This window comes from Juglans microcarpa x Juglans regia, chromosome 3D, assembly GCF_004785595.1.
Source record: "Juglans microcarpa x Juglans regia isolate MS1-56 chromosome 3D, Jm3101_v1.0, whole genome shotgun sequence".
Classification (NCBI taxonomy): Eukaryota; Viridiplantae; Streptophyta; class Magnoliopsida; order Fagales; family Juglandaceae; genus Juglans; species Juglans microcarpa x Juglans regia.
The window spans coordinates 7,087,993-7,109,139 of record NC_054598.1 but is presented as its reverse complement, the minus strand read 5'-3'; the positions used below and the strand labels follow the sequence as shown (position 1 = coordinate 7,109,139).

Genomic DNA, 21,147 nt, shown 5'->3' with positions numbered 1-21,147 from the left:
ATAATAATAATAATAATCATGAGGCTCTTAGCTTGTATCTTCTGGTAATGAGGTCAATAGAGTTACTTGGTATGAACTTACATTGAGACAATTGTATTTTGACTTGAGATTGATGGTGAGGAGACTGTAGCATGATTCTCGTTAGGAGGCTTTCTTCAGAGAGGAGGAAGGCCAAGGGATGTGGGTCAAGATGTTCGAAGGATATTGGTCTGAAGTATAAGTCCTGACTGTGGATATAGTTTAATGAAGAAAATAGAGATCTGTTGCTAGATAATAAAAATATTCAGTGTTGAGAAATTACAATCTTTCAAGCTGAACAATTAGAAATATTCTTGTCCCATTTTTTAATGAACATCATTCTTATTCTGATGTGTAATGATTCTCCTACTCAGCTTGGAATCGAGACATACAAACCTGTTATGCTCCATCAGCCAGTGTGATTCAAACTCTCTTTTGAATGAGGTAGTACAATATGGGTTTTCTTTTTGAAATTCAATTTCTACAATTGTTGTCACCTTTTCTAGATGCTGTCAAAATTTGCAATATGTAAATTGCAAATTCATCTGTAACGAATTGATTATTTGTTACTTGGCTTGTATCTATTTTCGAGCTATTTTCTCTTTTTATGCAGGACAGTAATCTGTGTATGTATATATATTGATATTCTTTTTTCTCTTATTAATTATAAAAAAAATATTGATATTCTTTTCTGTGTAAGACAATACAATTGTGTTGCTGAACTTGCTTTCTCTCTGCTGTTACACAGATATCAAAGGCATCTTTAGCACCAGAATCAACCTACATTGCTAAGCCAGCTGCCTCATGGCTTGATGACTTTCTTGTATGGTTATCACCAGAGGCTTTTGGTTGTTGTCGGAAGTTTGTAAACGGTTCTTATTGTCCACCTGATGATCAGGTTGGTGCTTGTTCATGTCAGATTGTTTGATACTTATTACTCTCTATTGCTGGGTATAAACGTCTATCCTATTCATATTTCTTCCCCTCCCCCACCCTCCTAATTTTTCCTGTGTTTCTCTGCCATTCTGCTTTGAGATTGAGTTGAGTCTTATATACTGTTTACTGAACTATGATGCACCATTAGATTAATAAGGTAGATATATTTCTTTCTCCAGCCACCTTGTTGTGCACCTGATGAAGGTACTTGTGGCTTTGGAGGAGCTTGCCAAGACTGTACAACGGTAATGTCCCAATTCTTTGTACAGCTAAGAAATGTTATCACTAGTTTCCCGTACTTGAATAGGTGGGATGTACTTTTTGTTTGTTTATATAGTAAATCAAGGCAGTGCAGTGTGTAGACATGAAAAGAAAGGTGGAAATCTTATCTTTTATGTTGGTTGCAGTGCTTCCGCCATTTGGATTTGGTCAATGATCGTCCATCTACAGCGCAATTCAAGGAGAAGCTTCCATGGTTCCTCAATGCACTGCCATCTGCTGATTGTGCAAAGGGTGGCCATGGGGCATATACCAATAGTGTGGATCTGAATGGTTTGAGACTTGACATTCAAAAAGTTATTTTGTTATTTTAAATGCATCAACCTACCCAATTGGCTGAGTATCTTAAAGTCATTTTATTGCTTCTAAACTACTTCCAGGTTATGAGAGAGGTGTTATACAAGCAGCTGAGTTTCGTACCTATCACACCCCACTTAACAAACAAGTATAGCAGCAACTTTTTGTCCCTTAATTCTCAGAATAAACTTTTTTGAGAGGCACCCCTCTTTTGTTCAATCTGACCATCATTTTCCTCAGGGTGACTATGTGAACTCAATGCGAGCTGCACGGGAGTTCAGCTCTAGAATTTCTAGTTCATTAAAGGTATGCACTCAACCGTGTGGTGTTGTTACCTTTCAACCCCTTTTGGGAATGTTTGACTTTCACATGTAGAGCTTGGACTTAGATGTTACTGTACGTGTTGTGAATATGCCGTTAGATTGAGAAAATAAAAAGAAGGAAAATAGAAAGAGCCTTTAGGTTAGTTTTGGACTGTTGCTTTGATATCATATGATGGTGATGACTTGAGAGAGAGAATGTGAAAAGGTTGTGGAGGTCAAGGATATTTGACTTTTCTATGCATATTTCACCAAATATGTAAATGTACAAAATACTCCCACTCTTTAACTAGGCAGTTTGTCACTTTGGGAATGGATTTATGGCTTGAGATTTCTGATCATGTGCATGTAATACTGTGAGTATTTTGACTGTAAGCTTATACACCGCTTACATTTTGCTATCATAGACTAGCAATATATTGATGCTGATAGCTAAAATGATTTCGATTTCTTGCTTTATTTTATAAACTGTAGTAAAACTATTCCTGGAGGTCTATCTATGCAACATGTTATTTGGTTACTTTTGTCCAGCCACCAATGACACTCAGTTCCCATGCAGATAGATAGCATGCCTTTAGGCTGGGTGATTATTAAGTCTCTGTTTGTTTTCTTATGATATATCTCTCACAAAATGTTCTCTATATTTTCCATGTTTAGTCTTTATACTTGGAGAATTAACTTGACAAAACACGGCTTACGCTTTTCTGAAGTGTAACCCATTTTTCCGGACCAAGCTCGTCTATGTTGCCGCACCACCTCCCTAACCTCTCCCAACGCCTGGCACTACTACTACCCTTTCCTCTCCCCCATGTTGCCATCACCAGCTCCCTCTCCCCCTCCTCTCAATGTCATCACCACCTTCCCTCCCTCACCCTCTTCCCACCCTGTCATCTGTACCACCTTCTGCTCCTTACTCCTTTAGGCACAATACAACAAAATGTTCAGCCAAATATATATTCTTGGTTCTGACTGGAATTTGCTATGAATCTTTTTCATGTGTCCTGAATATATATGTGTGCACGCTGCATGCTTTGCCATCCAATGGGAACCTTTTTTTATTTACCTGCCAATATCTTTTTATTTTTCAAGTATTTTATTTAAGTACGTAATTGCCTATTTGGTCAACCATGCCAAGTTATTCATTTACACGGTAGAATAATGGACCAAACCTTTTTCTACTTTTGGGGAAACTTCTCATAGATTGGCATCCGTTTTTAGTTTCTGTCATGTTGGCTGGCTCAAATGTCAATGGAAGTGGTTCTTCACTTCTCTCTTGGGGTAATGCTACGCACCAAGCATATTGAAGAGTGGTATAAAAAACTGGAAAATTTAACCTTGCTTAAACTTTCTAATTAGGGAACTTGTGAATTGGGGAGCGAGACACAGAGATACCAGTATAAGAAAGGTGAATTTTTTATTGTGTTGGAAATATCACCGGATGGTGAGATGAATAGTCACAATCATCAGTGCCCTTTGCATCAGTTCTCTCGGCCAAAAGCAGTCAGACATGGTTATTATGACGAGAGGGACCGATCATTGTAGCCCCAAGGCTTCAAAAGACAGTGTCACCTCCCTCCCCCACACCCCTGTACCGCTTTTTCCACGACCTCCCTGCCCATACACTGAAATGCCCCCTCCCCACACCACCTCCATTCCCTTCCCTCCTCCCACCACTACCATTCTCCTTCCTCCATAAGATCACCACTATCTTCTGCCTTTTTGTGGCTTTTCCTTTGTTTAATTATAAAGATTTTTTAAATGCCAAAAACCTACTTTCAGGGTCATAATCAAACAACAAAAAATAATCGTTTTCCATGAAAATAATTTTGTTAGGAAAGTGTTTTACTTTGACAAACAGAGCTTAGTATCCTATGTCCTGTTAAGTAGATGACTAAGTTCAATCAATCATCTCAATTGAGTTTAGACCAGGGCTCCATTCGGAACATCTTGAGGGGCCTAAGTAGCAGCTTCAACTTCGAGTACCTCACCATGTAAAAGACATTGTCGAATTACATTAATCAAGTGGGTTATACAAGTACTTTTATCCTCTCAAATGTAAGTAAATGGCTTACTCTGAAGGAAGTGTTGAGACGGTTTTTGCTTTGAAGCTTCTTCCTTGTTGCTGTGTTGTTGTTTAGCTAGTTTTCTCTTTAATTTGATCTGGAGATGGTCACTGCAACATTCCTTCTCTGTTGTGGATCCATATCATGTGCTAACATTTAACCTCGTTGCTGACATTATTTCTCATGATGCAGATGGATATCTTCCCATACTCGGTGTTTTATATCTTCTTTGAGCAATATCTGGATATATGGAAGATAGCTTTGATAAACATTGCAATAGCACTTGGTTGGTATTCTGGAGCATCATATTAACCAATGCGTAAAGTGTATTGGCACGTGTATCAAAGTTTATGCATGTGTGAATAACACACATGCAGACACGTGTTTCTATGTGTTTGTTGTGGATATTTGCACATTTTTCATTGTTAGACTTTGCTTTCCCTGATTAGATTATTGAAACAGTCACAAGAGTTTTACTTCTATTCCTTGCTCTGTGCTCTAATTAAAGGCTCTAATTCGCTAGTGATGTAATTAAATGCTGTGACGATAGTCTAATCTGTCACTGTGCACTTGATTATGAAGATAACTTGATGAAATTAAAGACCATATGTTTGTAGCCATGTTACTGCCATGGAAGACAGCTTTCACCTTATTTTTTTTTGTATACTTGTATAAGTTCTAAACCTCAGTTCATGAATCACTAGTGTTTCTGTTTCATGGCAGTTTTCGCCGTTGATATGTCGGTATTATACTTGTGCCGTTAGCTACATCATTGATTTTTTTCTTACTAGGTTTCTTATTATATTCACTTATTCATAACATAAAATCATTACTTGTAGCTTGTATTAGTGGGTTTCATGTGAATCTAAAACTACATGTGTGTGTGGTGTGTTTCATTTTGTTAATTGAATTTCTCTCTATCAAAGCACTTATTGAATTTCTCATTTGATGATGGAACAGGTGCGATATTTATTGTTTGTTCTGTAATCACAGCCAGGTGTTGATTTATTGGAGCCCAGCTTGTCACTACTAGCTTTGTTAAATTTCAGACTGTTGAAGTCACTAATTTCTTCCTTTCCGACTTACAGAATTCTTTCTGTTTTTCATTGATCTTTGAATGCAGTTTATGGAGTTCAGCAATCATTTTACTTGTTTTGGCAATGATTGTTGTTGATCTCTTGGTAAATTTCTGCTAATGACTTGCTTATCAAAAAAAAAAAAAAAAAAAAATTCTGCTAATGACTTCATACTTGTTTTTGTCTTTTTATTTCCTATATAACTTTTTGGCTTAATTGAATTCTGCAGGGTGTAATGGCAATTTTAGACATCCAACTAAATGCAGTCTCTGTTGTAAATCTTATAATGTCGATAGGGATTGCTGTCGAGTTCTGTGTGCATATAGTACATGCCTTCTTGGTCAGTGCTCACCCTAATCCCTCTGAAAGTTTTAAGTCTCTTATTTACGATTGGTGTGGATGCACGGCTCATAGTTGTGTGAGAATCTATGCATAGTGGTCAAGACCTTGGGCTTGAGGGTATGGCTCCCCCCCATGTCTTAAGGTTCAAATCCCCTTGGGTGCAAACAATCTCTAGGGGCCATCGGACTGGGGGATTTTCCTCTTGAATTACCTGAGGTGCACTTACAGGAAACTCCTTGCCGAGGGCTTGTGCACCCTTGGGATTAGTCGGGACGTTGTTTCTGGACACCTGGTGCCAATAAAAAAACAAATGCTTTGTGAAACGTGAACAACCAACCCAACTGTGATGTCCCCAGGAAGCCCTCCATATGCCATTGCTCCTGCTGACTATTAACAAATTTTTGCTTTGTTTTTATTTTTTTATTTTTATAATTTGCTAATTTATTACAATTCTATGATGCTCATAACAGTTAAGCCCTGGGCATAGAAGCCAACGTGCAAAGGAGGCATTGAGTACCATGGGCGCTTCTGTCTTCAGGTTGAGTATATACTTCTCTTTTTCCTGTTGACGCATGGAGGCATAAGTAGCACGGTAGATTGAATTGGATCACTAGGAACTTTGTTTGTCAGTAAATAAGAATTTTATTGATGAGAATTAGGCATAGTTTAGGTACAGTGTCAAAATAGGTTAGAATTCTGTTTGAATGGCCGAATCCATTGGCCTTGTGATCTCGGTTTGTTATATAAACTGTACAAGAGTTCTATACATGGAAAGAAATAAATATATGCTAATTCTATCCCTATACAATCTGTCAAATATTATACTAATTGTATGGAAGAGTAAATCAAGGAAATAAATAAGGAAACAAATATGGACAGCAAAGCTGTCCATTGACACAGGACATACACAAGAGTAACACCTAGGGATGATGGACTAGGGATACAAGGAATTCATGGATATTCAGACCATTGAAGTTTGATACAATCAACCAATGGAATAAAATGTGAAAAAAAAAAAAAAAATCTAAACTCCATTGACCGCTTGCTATCTTCAAAGCAAATGGGGAACCATCTTCCATATTGCTATGATTTGGACTCATAAAAACAATATTGGTATGATTTGCGAGTTACCACACAAGCCTCTCCAATTTGCTAGGAAATCAACACTAGGAACTGATCAGAAAAAAGGATTTGATCACAAGGCTGAGTCTGTCTCTGAGCAGGAGTAGCAACAGTGGCATTAATCGCAGACTGATACTTATATATGGTGCAATAATTCTATGAAGTACCTACTTTTCTAATGTGTGGGCTTGTCGATTAATCTACGGGAACAATAATAATAATAATCAAACATAGAAAGATGATCTTTGTCCATTTGTACATGGGGAAATTAACTTTACAAGTGTGATCGGACTTGATTAGAATACCCTTTTGCTAACCTTTTGTTAGGATTTCTATTCTAAGTTACCCAATACCTAGAAATCTGGTGCAGAGCCTTCCTAAGATGAATTTTGGCTTTGTAATTTCCGCAACTTATTCTTTTGGGACAGTTAGTTGGGCTCCACTTTCAGGATTCATAGAAGCACTTATGGCAAAGTGGTAATTATATTTGTGGTGCCACAATAATGGGTTAATTATATTTTTCTATTTGCTTGTGTTTGGCAGCGGAATTACACTTACCAAGCTAGTTGGAGTGCTTGTCCTTTGTTTCTCAAGATCAGAAATTTTTGTGGTCTGTGATTTCTTCCTCTTGACTTTCAAATAGTTTTGCTACTCAGTTCAGATAATGTAAAAGTTATTCTGTGGTTTTTGCAGGTTTATTACTTCCAAATGTACCTGGCATTAGTCGTTATTGGCTTCTTGCATGGGCTTGTATTTTTACCGGTAAGTTCACTAATTTTTCTAAAACCTTAATAGCTAATCAATACGAAATTGGAGTCATAAGTGCAAGATGCTTTTGTGTGTTATTTGCCAAGTTTCAAGTGGATTGTAGTTTATGCTAGCAGATGATGGTGCTACCTCCATATTTTGACGTGAATGACATGAATGTGATTGCCCCTGTCTGCAGGTGGTGTTGAGTTTATTTGGTCCACCGGCAAGAATAATCATTGAGAACCAGCAAGTAGATGAACCTCCTGCTTCATCACTCGCAAACTGATCTATACAGCCTGTGTTTTCTTGAGTGATCGGAAAACACTCTACTGTAAATTGAAGTTTAAATGTCTTTTCACTGCCATGAGACAATTCATTTAAAGGAAATTGGAAAAAGAAGACCAAATGCATAGGAATTAAACCTCATCAAAAGACGAAAAAAAAAAGGTAAAGAAAGAGCAGACTACAAGTTGTAATGTTACTGTTGACGTTTACATATATCACACAACACATTTATGCATGTAGATATGACAAAAAAATGTAGAACGTCTGACACACTTATCATTGGAAGACAGATGGTGGCCAGAATCCTCTGTTTTGTATGGGCAATCGTTTCTGATCAGGTTCTTGGCTCCTTTTTTATTCATCCACGATAGTTGTATGTTTCTCATGCATTTAATCAGTTAATCTTACGGGTGCTAAAAAGTGTTCTAAACCTAAACCCAAAGTGTGAAATAAAGGATGATGATAAGGTTGATGGGAGCCGCTTGGTTACTCAAAGCTAAAAGGTCAAGTCACAATTAATTTAGACATTGAATGAACATTTAAATCCGTTTGAGAAATATCAAATTTGATTAGACTATTGTAGGGTTCATTCTATGCATATATTAAAAGTTAGATACGAATTACTCATAAAAAAATTAGAAATAAGTATTAAGTAATCTTTATCCAACCCCTAGAGAAGAAGAATTAAATAAAGGAAAAACCTTGAGGCCGGTCGGGTATAACTTTCATTTTCACACCCACCAGTGAAAAATAAACATCTCGCCAGCTTATAGAGATTACAATAAGTATTAGACTCCTCTCTTTTCCCTCTTTCCTTTTCTCCCCCTTTAACCTTTTTCCCCCCATAACCCTTCTTCTCCCTTGAAACCCTCTTCCTCTCCTCTTTGATACAGATGAGTATAATGCAACTTTGATACAGAAGCGAGGCACTTGATATCATTTGCCTGAGCTAGTCTAAACCCCAATAATTCTTTCAAACGCTCGTGTGGTGAAACAAAACGGAACAGAATGGACAGGCTGAAATAAAATCTTAAGAAGCGATAAGTGGGAGCCACCTTTTTCAAGCTTCTCAATTTCTTCTTGGTGTCTCCTTTCTCCCTCCTGGCGTTCTCTTTCAGCATCTCCCTGTTCTTCAATTTGGTCAAGATCATCAAACTCTCTGCTTGCTGCCATCGCTTTTGCAACAGTATCTCGTAGCTCAGATATTAGTCCACCACCAACCTTATACTCTTCTTCATCGCCAATAAAAAATAATCATTGGTATCGTATAAAGCATGTTGCCTTCATATCCTTTTCAGAGTCGTTGGGGGCACACTGCAAGCAAAACGAGTTGCTAGAATCTAACTGAACCATATATGTATGAGGATGAGTTAAGAACAAAGTTATTAGATTATTTTTGCTTAATCGAGGGTTTGAGTTCTGTTAAAATGCAGCTTAATTTTTGCTGAAGACACATTGAGAAATTTTCTTTAGAAACTGGATCACTCTTAATAATGTCTTTTATAAGAACAATTAATTTTCATAAATTAATGAGTGTAAGATAATAAACTTATACTATATCAGGTACTTCTGACTTTAATCTAAATGGTTAGTTTCCTACCACCAATACTTTTAGCAGCATCCATGCAAAGTGTTGCTGGAGAACAAGGCAAGCTGATAGTCTTCTCAGACTTGGTCCTCTTCTCGCATGCTTTTCTACCACATGATGAGCTATGCCCGCTGCAAGAATAAGAATCTCCACCACCACCAACACTACCTTTGGATCCAGAACATTGTTGAAGTTGCCCAAATTCTGAAAAGACCTGCATATTGGGTGAAACTGCCCCGAGTATCATCCCAGGGGGTTATCACCTTGAATTCTTCATAAGTTCTTCCTTTTGATACTCCAAGGAGATGGACACGCCTTTGCCTTTCTGCTGGGCCTCCAACATATGGGCAATCCACGCTGACTCTTGCTGAGAGGTCTCTTCCAGAGAAGATCATGATTTCTGAACTTCTTTCTTATTTCAAACATCTGAAGCAACTACCATTACCTTAACTTGGTATATGATTTCTTCCTCATCAAGTGGTTCTTTGTCTATGGCAGCATGTAAACTCTGGCAAGCCTATTGAAGTACAATGGATAAGGAGTTGAGCATCTGCTTTTGTTCTTCTGGGTCTTGGAAATCCTTTGGCAACATATTCACTTTTTCTAATTTTCCACCCTCAATTATAAAAGATAGGAACTTCAGTAGGAGTATTAACAACATATATAAAAATATATGATGAATCAAACGTCACAGTTGGTTCACAATACCATTAGGGCGTGCTCTAGTGTATGGCAGGTAAAGAAAGTTTATAAGATTTGAAGAGTAGGATCACTTTTCAAAGCAAGTAACGACTTTCTGCAGATCAACTGCTAACTGTTAACCACGCTCGCAAATTTGGAAGAAATGGCCCTTTTGAAGCTTAAAAAGTTCATTCTACCATAAGTGATCCACTTAATTCTAGTACGAATACATGTTTCGAAGATTTTGACTGCTCTTTTGAGAGAAACAAGTTGGTATAAAATAGAGAGAATTGGTGGAAATAGGCAATCAACATTCTCAATACCAAAGAGAACGATAAGTTTAATGATTAGAGATGGGAAGGGAGTAACTTATTTTAGAAAAATGCTTGTTGCAAGTGCCTAGTGCAAACGACATGCAAACGGGGCTGACGTGGAGACAATGAGAGAGAGACCGAGCTGATGAGAGAGAGAGATGAGAGACAGCTGAGGAGAGAGAGAGAGACCGAGCTGATGAGAGAGAAAGACCGAGCTGAGGAGAGAGAGACCGAGCTGATGAGAGAGAGCTAATGGGAGAGAGAGAGAGAGAGACAACCCAAGGAGTTAGATAAGAGAGAGTTGATGAGAGAGAGAAAGCGCTGTTGAGAGAGCTGATGAGAGAGAGCATGTGCGTTTAGAGAAAAAGTAAACAATTCGTTTTAAATCTGACGTGGCATGGACGACTGCACGCCGGTTATATCTACCGACTGTATATAGAAGAATTTCTTATTTTATGCTCGGTAGAGAAACTAAAAGTTGAATGACGTTCCCAAAACTTCCATACAGAGGATCTGGCCAAAACTTCACACAATCGCTATCAATAATCATTTTGGGCATATAAAAAAGAGTTTCTTTTCAAGCCATGGAGAACTGAAGTAGATTATATTAGTCATAATGCAAAAATGTGTTCAACGGTAAATGGTGACTCCATTTTTTTGCCATGTTGAATTCAGTTTTTAATGGGAAAACTGATCTAAAGTAGGTACTAAAAAAAATTGAGTTGCTGAGTTCATTAAAAATGAGTTACCGAGATCAATGAGTACAACCCTTTTTTTTCTCCGAGACATAAATAATATAACAAGTTCTTTAACTGGTCCTTAAAATCTGAAATCATAAATAATGGTAAAACGTGGATTAATGGGAAGCCACTAAAGCGTAAAAGGTAGCACATGATCCTGTGTTCTTAATTTCTCATTACAACACTTGTAAGAGATTGATGGATGGGTTCAATGTTTCATATACACGTTGCAAAGACAAAAATATAAGCAGAGAGGAAAGGCATAAAGGATGGAGATAAACATATAATTATACATTTTGATTGTCAAAATGGTTTCAATGCCTCTCAATGGAGGGTTTCCTTCTCATTAAATAGCCAAGAAACCCCTTAATTACAACCTACAAATAATCAGTAAATAAGGTAATGATCTAAGTAAGGAAACTGTACAGTAGCCTAGTGCCTAACAAAATGATATCCTATACATATATCCATTGACTGGCATATATACATGACTGTCATAGATACATCGTTGACATTGATTTCAATTGGAAAAGAAGACGCATAAAATGGAACAGACATCTTCTCTTCATCTGGACACCATTTCAGGTCAATGTTGTTTCCTACCTCGTCCTTCTATCTGAATATTGAATCATTTGTTGGGGCTGAGCTGAGATCATTTCTGGTTGAAGTGGTTTCCTTTAAGTTGATGTAATATTTTGTTACTAAGATAAGATCAATGTTGATCTAGCAGTGCCAGCTAAAACTAGAAAACCGTCCAAAGTTATGTTTTAGGTAAGTATTGGGAGAATTGGATAAGTATTGGAAAATAAGATGAGGTTAGTAGTGTCGCTCCTGACCCATGAGGAGAAGTGCCTTCTGAATCTGTTCATAGATTAGTGTGAAAAATAATTCTATCCCAAAGTTCCAATTTTTCAAATATGTTTCATGTTTGTGCTCATTCATGATTCTTCAATATCGATAAGGATGTCATACGTGATACGTGATTCAATTCCGAACCAGGTAAAAGTGCTGGGGCCTATATGAAGTAATGAATGTTCTGGTGTCTGTTATCTTAAGAAAATAATAACGAATTGACTTGCGTTTTCATTTTCTACTTTTATACATTGATCTTTCATCTCAATTTTGTTTTACCCCGGTTCACAATCAGTAATCAGAATAGTCTACCACCATTGATTCGACATTTTACAATCACATATCAGTACTTCGTCTGAAATATGTGGCCGGCAAACTCCACCACCAGTTTCAAAACAGAACCTAACCACAAAACCTTTATTAACAACTTTTTCACCAAAAGTCAAGGCCTCAATATTAAACTAATCAAACAGTTGCACTACATTCAGATGGCTTCTAATTCAACATACTTCAGATGGAGAGCTGCATGGCAATATGTGACCTCACAAATCGAACCATCATATGACTCACTGGAGATCCATAAGGTCGAACAGCTAGCTGCATATCACTGTCCCCCTAGTGGACCTGAATACCAAACCAATTAAAAGCTATTGCCTGCAAAAAGCTTGTAACTCAAAATCTATCAGATGGATCAGTAGCCGCAATCCAATGTCAAAACAGGGCCTTACTACTTGGTGGACTGCGACGATAAAATTGAAGCTCAATATCCAAGAGATGGATCGAATAGCAGCAGTTGAAACTCAAAACCCAGGAGATCTTCATACCCAACTATCATATTCTGTCAGGACCCAGCTGTTGAACTATATCCACACAATTACAACTCCATTATACTGGGAGTGGAACTTACAATACCCAAAACATAGAGTGAACATAGAGGTTAAGGACCCTGTTGATTAAATTACCGATGACAAGGTCGTGGACAATCCCCCATGATCGAGCAAAGGCCAACGAAATCCTAACATAGGTGCAGCGACAAGACATGTTCAAAGCCATCTTGCTAGAAAACAGAAATGTAATTTACGCAAGGACCAGTAAATGTTTCAAACACATGCCCAATCAAAGTACAAGAGAGAGAAAAAATACGTGCCATAAGCTAGAAAGATTCACCCACATCAATCTAATAACCTCTGTAAATTTATTGTAAAGAAATTTCTTTCCATATGTTGTCTATATATGAAACAAATAATGTCTGTCTCCCAGTTGTGGAGCCAAAGCAAACAACACCCTTTCTCCGTCAAGTCAAACACCATCAATGTTACAGAATACTAGATTACAATATAGATCAGTTTAGCAAGTAACCTAATTGACAAAAGAACCTAACTTTTATAGTCCCAACCTTAAATCCAAAGTCAATTCTGAAGAAAAATTAGAAGAGGAGGAGCCATCTTCCACTGGGGCAGGCATATTCAAGTCCAGCCCAAAACCCTCCTTTGTTCCACAAGGGCTGAGCCCTTGCTGGCTTAGCATTGATGGGTCATCCCCTTTCTCCCAGTGGCACCTCTTATGCCCACCCAAAGCTTGCCCACTAGAAAACACCCTCAAACAAATACTGCATTTATGCCCTGATCCCAAAACCATCAACACCTTGTCCTCCACGCTATCCCTCTCATCAGCACCGCTGGGATCCTCAACCTGATCACCATCACTCCTCGTTATAGCGAAACACCCTTTCACATTCTTGTGGCTGGCCCTGTGCCCTCCTAAAGCCTGGTGTGACCCAAACACCTTCTTACAACTCGAACACTCAAACCTGAAACTCGCCTCCTCAGCCGCCTCCTCTCGAAATAAACCTTCTGAATCAGGAATCTCTTGATGATAACTATCAGCAACACTCTTGCTCTTACCCTCATTCTCATTGCCCCCATTGGCCATCATCAACAAACACGCTGCAACTTCGTGATCCTCTTGACTCATCATCACCAGACCATCGAAACTACTCAGCGCTAGCGCTACGGGTCTGCGCAGATTCGGCGGGGGATTAATCCCACGCCACTGTCGTTCCGGGTGGCACCGCATGTGCCCGAACAAGGCCTTCCACGACCAGAACTTCTTGCCGCACTCGCTGCAAGGCCGCGTGATCTTGGGAGCACTTGGGTCTGGTTTCTTCGCGTATTTCGGCTTCGAAACCACGCCGCTCGAACTCAGCTCCATCATTCCATCGATCCTAATCGGTTTCGAACGCTTCTTGCGGCGAGCTTTCTCTTCGTGAAGAGACGGAGAAGAGGGTAAGCAGAGATCGGAGCCAGTGGTGGTGGTCGTCATAGAGATTGGTTAAGAAACTGAAAAAAGGAAAGAGAAAGAAAAAAGCTTTCAAGTGCTGAAAGTGTTGTATATGTAGGGGTGTTGGCGGTTACTATAGTCCGTGAGGGAGAGGGAGAGGAAGAGTCGCTTCCAATCGGGCAGTTTTTTTCAGTTGGGGATTGTTTTGGGGTGGGGGTGGTTATTTGGGTTTCAATTACTGGGATACCCCTGTGGGAGTATATTGCTGTTTGGAAGGTTCGAAACAAGTACGGGTGAAATAGTAAATCGATAACGCTTCGTTGGAGGTAAAGGAAGTTCAAAGTCTGTACGGTCCTTTTGGGATCAAGAGCGAGAAAAGGAGAAAAAAAAAAATCTTCAGAAAGTTTGAAACGTGGCCAATATCATTTGGAAAGCATAAGAAATATTTACATTATGAATAATGATAGTAAGACCTCTTCTACTACCCTTCTACTATTTTTTTTTTTAATTTTTTAATTTTTTTTAATTTTTCTTTAACTTTATTTTTTGTAAAATTTTTCTTTTACTTGATAGTTAAGAAAGTGACTATTAATAAAACTGTATATTTTTTAATTTTTTTTAATAATTAAAAATATTAAAAAAATACTTAAAAGAAAAAAAAAATACACTAAAAATAGTAAAGTGGTGGTAAATGGGTTGTAACTTGTAAGTCCATCATTACGTTTACATTATTTGCAAATGCGGCTCACTTTCTTTAAAAAATAGTAGTCTCTCATTAAAAAGTATGTATTTTCAGGTAGATTTTAAAATTTTCCTTCTTTATTCTCTAAAACTATATTAATCGAGTAATGGTAGGTACAAGTCTCAAATGTATAAATAATATACAAGTCTTTTGTAAAAATGTGGCCCCTATCAAGAAAAAGTAAGTTTTTCTTACTTTTTCATAATATAGTCTACTTTTTTATAAAGAGTTTGCGCGGGATTTCTGCATTTAGGGCTTTTATATATATATATATATATATATATATATATCATTTCTCGTATAAATCATTTCCCTAGAAATAATGCTGCATTGGATTTAGTCACATATTGGCTAAATTAACTTGAGGTTAAACTATCCAACATATACGCTGGAATATGTTGTTGGGTTTATCCCTTTCAGGACGCCAGGTTCCTTTGATTTTAATGGGGGCATGGCTATTAAGCTACGGAATCAGTTTACATAAATAGAGGACCTAGAGCACATGTCAAAAACTAATATCAACAAAAAGGAGAATCACATATCTTTCCCGTGTGAGTATAGGTGCTATTGAGTTGCAGCCGAAGGTGATGGTGATTGTGATGGTGGAGGAAGGATAATTAAATACTAACATCATATCACATGAAGTGTAGAATAGATAATTCAATGTGGAGTTCGTTTTATATATGCACTATCAAGTATCACTTGTAGTAATGTGGTATTATCGATTGACTGTTGAATATTACTTTTTCTTTTTTTAAAAATAAGCGTTAATCGAATAATTGTCGGTTGACTGCCGAAATATTACTTTCTTTTTTTAAAAAATATGCGGAATATTTTCGATTGACTGCCAAATATTATTTTTCCTTTTTTAAAAAATAATCGTTAATCGAATAATTATCATCCTTGGATTGCATTCCTACAATGGGTCAGAGGAAGATTCAAGAAACCTATCAATGGCAGGTCAGAGAGCTGGCATTCACATTTGGCACCATAGCTATATATCTTTTGTTATGTCTCAGAATCACTGCCGCATCCACATTGAGGGGAATACATATACAAGTTTAACCCCTTGATATAGGAACTTTTGCACAACAAAACCAAAAAAGAATCTCCAATTATAGCCCCTCACCTCTCTTTTTTCACCATCCCAACTTCAAAAAATAATCAATTTGTCTCGATTAAAAAGAAAAATTACAAGCAATGACTTACTCTGAACTTGCATTTATATACAAAAGATACGGCCCCCAGTGGAAACAGAAGCAATGCATCACAGTTAAACACTTGTTTTTCTATATCCTTCTCTCTAAACACTAACGCAGTAACAATATTTCATATTGTCCACAGCATCTCACTACTAGACATGGAAAATTACAGTGGCAATCACAATATTACAGTGAGTACCAACCAAAGTGGGAGGATGAGCACAGCGGAGAAGCCTGGGAAGAGGGAGAAAAAAGAGAGTTAAGGACGGGTTGTCTGCAAACTATCTTTGCCCAACACATATATAGTGTTCACCCTGTCCTCTCAATTCTCTAAACGGTCTTGATGAGTTGAGGCTGCTTTAAAATCCATTATACATTTTCCCAGGACATTCAAAGCAGTTACCCGCTGCAACTCTTTTGCTGTAATAATGAAAAAACAAATAAGAATGGGATAGAAGGGCTTCCCATTGCCTTAAGAGTATTCATACGTCACTTCAGTTAGTAAGCTAAACAAAATTCCCGGAAAATCGAATTCCACAACTAGAATAATAACTGACATTGCCATCTAAAACTACTACTCAATTATATTGTCTTGCCACTAAAATAGGTATGTCTAATCGTTATGACACATTTAATGCTCAATGTCATGGCCATGTTTAACAAATAATTATAGGTCTCAAGGAGAAAGCATGATGAAGTTTCAAACAACTCTGTAGTTAGATCCTAAATCATCAATGGTCATATATGAAGTTGTTAATGATTCCCCACAATATTAATAATTTTGATAGCACGAAGCACAAAATGCCTTCAACTACCTAATCAACAATACTAGCAGACGGAAAGCGGCGGGAACGAGCAGAGGATTATCAAATTCGTTCACGATATCTAGCATATAAATAGCCATAAAAATGCACAAGGGTTCATTAAAGCAATTAATAAATCTCCAAAATGTGCACTTCCCTAAACTACCCCCATGGAAATTGAATAAGGAGTTCAGGGGTAGAGGGACGGGGCTAGTAGGTCATGGCCCCATAAAAATGACAAAACATCCTTTAGCCCTTAATTGAGTCCCATATGCACCGCAGTTTAATCTCTCATTTTATCTTTTTTAATAAGGGCAGCTAGATGAGACAGAGACCCTTGACCTGGGAGCTGACTCTTTGCTCATATTGAACAAAAGAAATCCCCTAGGCCCCCTTCCTCCCCGAAAAATTTCTAAAAGACCCCGGCTGTCCTCAAAGATCCTCCTCATCCCTAAAACAAGTGACAAAAAGGTATATGGTTTTTTTTTTTTTATCCAAGAATTTGGCCTCCAAAAAAAAACACATACAGACTTTTTTAACTCAATACTTTGATCCTAAAAAGTTTCTACAAATCTAAAAGACATTATTTTTAAACCCATGTCGGTCTTTTCTCCATCCTCCCTCGAGTCTCTTCAATTCCTTCCTCTTTTACCAATGTGGAATAGAAAAAAGTATATATTGGGTGAAAGTTTTGATGGGGTTTTTTCTTAATTCAAACTAGAATGCTTAACTTGACCAATTATCTAGTTCAATAAATATCTTTTGGAATCTATTTAATGGGTTATCAAATATTTCATTAGATAACTCACAACAATGATCAGAATATTTATCGAGAAAAAAAATGACCGGATAGTAAACGAGAGAAAAATACCCATCCAATTTATGAAAGTTCTGTTTAAAACCGTTGAAAAGTCAAAAGGCAATAAATCCAAAATTTCATATTACCTTCCTCCAGTGAAAGCTGAATCGATCTCTTTTCCACCTCAACAGCATATCTGCTGAGTTCAACTGGAGAGAACGAGCGAAGCACTAAAGATCACATAAATAAAAAAAGGAACAATATATTAGAATTTAAGTGGCAAATAAAGCATCTTAAGCTGACTTCTTTGAGATTGAAGGGCATACTCTGGAGATATTCCTCTTGATCGGCTTCGTCCAATTTTCTTAAGAACATCTTCAGTTGATGATATCGCTCTTCCCATGATCCCTTTGGATTACTTAACAACGGGGCAGCTGAAGCAACAGGATGGTCATTGGGCTCTACTGGTGCTAACGTCATACCAGGCTTCCCAAGATTACGAGGAACTGAAGGTTTTCCAGATGAGCTCATGGATGCCACCATTGGAAGAGGAGCAAATGCCGGAAAACAAGAGACCTTTGGCTCCATCTGGGATTTGGGTCGGGTGGTCTCCTCCTGGTGATTGAGTTTCCTTGACTGCAGGCATTCGGCATTAATGCTTGTGCTATCACCAGTGCTGCTCTTGCCTAGTTCTGCTTCAGATTTTCTACGGACATAGACAAGATGCCCATTTGCAGCATTGCTGCTTGGAGATTGGTATTGAGGGGGGCTTTCAGGGCACTCAAGTGAGGGCTTCTTGGCACCAGAAACTTCAAGGGCATCACTAATTGGATTTCTATCCTTCAGAAGTGGAGAGTTTTCAGTAGAGTTGGGCATCATAATTCTATTATCATTCTGCAGATCTCTCAAAGCTGTCTTCTTTACAGCAACAGACAGTTGCTTATCACAAGTAGGCAAGTCATTTTCAGTACTTCCCATCCCATATTCAATGAATTTAGAGTCTATTGTTTGTTGAACCATCTGAATCAACATGACTTCCAAAGAACAAACTTAGAAATTCAGAATATACATAGCTAGAAAACTATGGTTCAAAACGGCAGAGCTTGAAATATCAGAAGAAGAAACTTATATCAAATATAGACTGAATAGCATGAAAACCCATGTGTCCTTGATATTGGTCCCAGTATATATGAGCATCAATTGATACGTGTTACTCCCACAAGGCTTGGCACATAAAGATGTCTCACAAGTTAACTCTTGAAACATGTGCCAGTCCCGCAAGACTTGGCACATAAAATGTCTCGCAAGTCAACTCCTCTTGTCTTCTATTTAGGATATCAGTACATTGACAAGACTCTATGTGCCAAAAAGAGAAAAGCCAAGCTTCAATCAAAGCTCAAAAAGAAGATGAACTGACCACAATTTAGCAAACATTAACATAACAAGACAAAAAAATGCACATCACCCAAACAAATTGAAAAGGAAAAAAATTGGAGATGAAAATAAGACACTCGAAAACTAAAGTGTCAGTGTCTTTAATGTGAAGTGTTTTGGAATAATTATAAGAACTTGCAGAATTAGATACAAAACAAGATCAAGTTTTATTAAGAAATGGGAAAGATAAGAAAGAAAATATATTCAACTTTTAACCTAAGAGAAATGCTTGGTCCACAAAAGAATTACAAAAAAACTACTTTACAAACTAACATGGCTTGATGTGGTATGTTAGATTTTGAAGCTCTTTTTATTGTGAAGTAAATTTGATGTACCGCATCAATATGTATCATAATTTTTGTAATTCTTTTTGTTGACCTAACACTTCTCTTAACTAATGTTTCGGGGACAAATATGTTTTAAACCAAAGGCCAAGGCCTAAACATGAGATGTACACCTCACTCACCTAAGGTGCAAGCTTCAAGGTTAGCCAAGACATTTTCTTCAAGCCTCCTTTTGCAACAACCCTGGATGTATAAGATCGTGACTGTATACAGATCAGAAAGTAATGATATTCAGTCGAGATTGATACAAAATAGTAAATAATGGTTCCATCAAGTACAACCAACTGCACTCACCAAGATCAACCATAGACCAAAGAAGCTTCTAGATCATTTTGACTTGTGATTAAGCAATGAAAAATGTTCTCATCAACAATGTTCTCATCAACCCATACCTATTGCCAATTAGCAATAAGTATAGTTTTTCTGTATAATAGTATATAAGTCAGATTTAAACTACGGTCACCGACAATGATACAGAAAAAGTATACATAATTACAACATAAAAATAAAGGATGAAGTATTTCATCATTTTTAAAATTCAAAATAACCACAAAATTACTTCATCCTAAAACCTTCTAGTCCTTGGCATCATTGTACCAAACTTCTACCTTTATTCTCTTAATATATCTGGAACTTTGTTAGGGCATATGGTGGCGGATAACTGGAAGAGGCAACTATTTAGGAATTAGCAAAATAAAAACATATAGCCTTATACCTTTGCTTTATAATACTACATGAGCACCATATTTTAATGCCAGATAAAAAGCAAGTAATTTTCAATATTCAAGTGTCCATCGCTTTCTTCTTTAATCTTTCAATTGCCTAATTATGTAGTTCAAAAAACTAAAGTGCTAACTCCATCTTTGATCATTTGCTATTCCGCACAGTCAAGGTAATTGCACCTATAAACTATTAACACTTTCTGAACACAATAAGCGTATTACTAGTGCAATTAAGGCAACACAGCAACCAGCATCTGTCTAAAGTGTGAACATTAAGTTGTACATAATAGAATGGAAATGTAGCAAAGATATCTCACCCCCATCCGCAAGAAAATCCCCATCCAACTACGTGAAAGAATGGAACACATGATGATTGAACCATCATACGGTCCAATCCATCAATGTAATACTATTTTCATGAAAGTCAATTCAATGAATAACAAAATATCAGACCAATTTGCTCAAATCATGGGTAATTCACTTCTTGAGCTTTCATCCTATTCAATACAACAATGCAGAAAAGAGAATACCATCATTCAGAACACTTATATAACCATAAAACCCAATTAGGGAATATGGGTTCCCTTAAAATAAAGAATAAACGAGGCGCATTGAAATCAATTTGCAAAAAGAGCTTCCCACACTCAGATTCGCATGCAATCAAGATTTTCCGTCACTTTACACAAAAACACCTAAAACATGCATACCAACAAAATGAAACAACAATCCAACGGAGTAAACCTCTACCCAGAAAGGAAGACCCGGATTCAAGAAGATTTCGAATCAACGGAGAGAAAGAAGAGCATTGTGATTACCTTGGCTAATTGGAAGCGCCTCTGTGAGAGAAATAGAAGAGCAGGTTTCAAAAGCTGGTGGCTTTCGCTCTAACTACAGAAAGAATTTATCATTTTAGTCCCTTGGGCTGCGTGTCTGGGAAGTTTGAGACTGGTCCCGAGGTTCTCGAGGATTGGGAAATCGGCCTCAAAATTTTGGGTTATGTACACTTGAGCCCTTAACTTTTTACAACAGTGTCAAACGTTTAGCCACGAAAATTTTGTGGGACATGACCCAAGCGTGAAGGGACCAAGTGTTCGTATTGAATGGGACATTATGGCAGTTCATTATGGCAGTTTGAGTATTTTCATTTTAATCATTCGT

At 37.5% G+C, this 21,147-nt stretch overlaps 3 protein-coding genes across 10 annotated transcripts; 1 reads left to right on the top strand and 2 right to left on the bottom strand.

Moving 5' to 3' along the window:
- The first annotated feature begins 302 nt into the window (after window positions 1-302).
- On the top strand, window positions 303-7,638 carry LOC121256011 (NPC intracellular cholesterol transporter 1-like). Its single transcript, XM_041156611.1, has 14 exons — window positions 303-462; window positions 767-916; window positions 1,134-1,199; window positions 1,362-1,506; window positions 1,614-1,678; window positions 1,771-1,836; window positions 4,106-4,199; window positions 4,874-4,910; window positions 5,037-5,094; window positions 5,219-5,329; window positions 5,802-5,869; window positions 6,997-7,063; window positions 7,147-7,215; window positions 7,400-7,638. Exons 1-14 carry the CDS (start codon window positions 376-378, stop codon window positions 7,487-7,489), a joined length of 1,173 nt encoding a protein of 390 aa, XP_041012545.1. The 5' UTR covers window positions 303-375; the 3' UTR covers window positions 7,490-7,638.
- Window positions 7,639-12,933: 5,295 nt separating this feature from the next.
- LOC121256010 (zinc finger protein ZAT3-like) lies at window positions 12,934-13,999 on the bottom strand. The gene has a single exon (XM_041156610.1). It carries the CDS (start codon window positions 13,983-13,985, stop codon window positions 13,047-13,049), a length of 939 nt encoding a protein of 312 aa, XP_041012544.1. The 5' UTR covers window positions 13,986-13,999; the 3' UTR covers window positions 12,934-13,046.
- A 1,792-nt stretch (window positions 14,000-15,791) lies between these two features.
- LOC121256008 lies at window positions 15,792-20,964 on the bottom strand. 8 transcript variants are annotated; one of them, XM_041156601.1, is made up of 7 exons: window positions 20,805-20,964; window positions 19,562-19,690; window positions 19,390-19,450; window positions 18,639-18,845; window positions 17,816-18,509; window positions 17,636-17,719; window positions 15,792-16,307 (listed from the first exon to the last, which is right to left on the bottom strand). In XM_041156601.1, exons 4-7 carry the CDS (start codon window positions 18,780-18,782, stop codon window positions 16,210-16,212), a joined length of 1,020 nt encoding a protein of 339 aa, XP_041012535.1. In that variant the 5' UTR covers window positions 18,783-18,845; window positions 19,390-19,450; window positions 19,562-19,690; window positions 20,805-20,964; the 3' UTR covers window positions 15,792-16,209. The 8 variants fall into 8 exon arrangements, with proteins under 8 accessions (XP_041012535.1, XP_041012537.1, XP_041012536.1 ...); XM_041156603.1 differs by lacking the exon at window positions 18,639-18,845 and having other exon boundaries at window positions 17,816-18,538; window positions 20,805-20,962; XM_041156602.1 differs by lacking the exon at window positions 18,639-18,845 and having other exon boundaries at window positions 17,816-18,523; window positions 20,805-20,962.
- Between the last annotated feature and the right edge of the window lie 183 nt (window positions 20,965-21,147).

What these genes read in the sequence shown, in the direction of transcription:
- LOC121256011 (XM_041156611.1), top strand. Translation starts at nt 376, where the DNA reads ATGATTCTCCTACTCAGCTTGGAATCGAGACATACAAACCTGTTATGC. An exon ending in CAAACTCTCTTTTGAATGAG is followed by an intron (nt 463 to 766) that starts GTAGTACAATAT and finishes GCTGTTACACAG; the next exon opens with ATATCAAAGGCATCTTTAGC. An exon ending in CAAGATCAGAAATTTTTGTG is followed by an intron (nt 7,064 to 7,146) that starts GTCTGTGATTTC and finishes TGGTTTTTGCAG; the next exon opens with GTTTATTACTTCCAAATGTA.
- LOC121256010 (XM_041156610.1), bottom strand. Translation starts at nt 13,985, where the DNA reads ATGACGACCACCACCACTGGCTCCGATCTCTGCTTACCCTCTTCTCCG.
- LOC121256008 (XM_041156601.1), bottom strand. Translation starts at nt 18,782, where the DNA reads ATGTGCCAAGTCTTGCGGGACTGGCACATGTTTCAAGAGTTAACTTGT. An exon ending in TCAAGAGGAATATCTCCAGA is followed by an intron (nt 17,720 to 17,815) that starts GTATGCCCTTCA and finishes TGTGATCTTTAG; the next exon opens with TGCTTCGCTCGTTCTCTCCA. An exon ending in TCAGCTTTCACTGGAGGAAG is followed by an intron (nt 16,308 to 17,635) that starts GTAATATGAAAT and finishes TCATTATTACAG; the next exon opens with CAAAAGAGTTGCAGCGGGTA.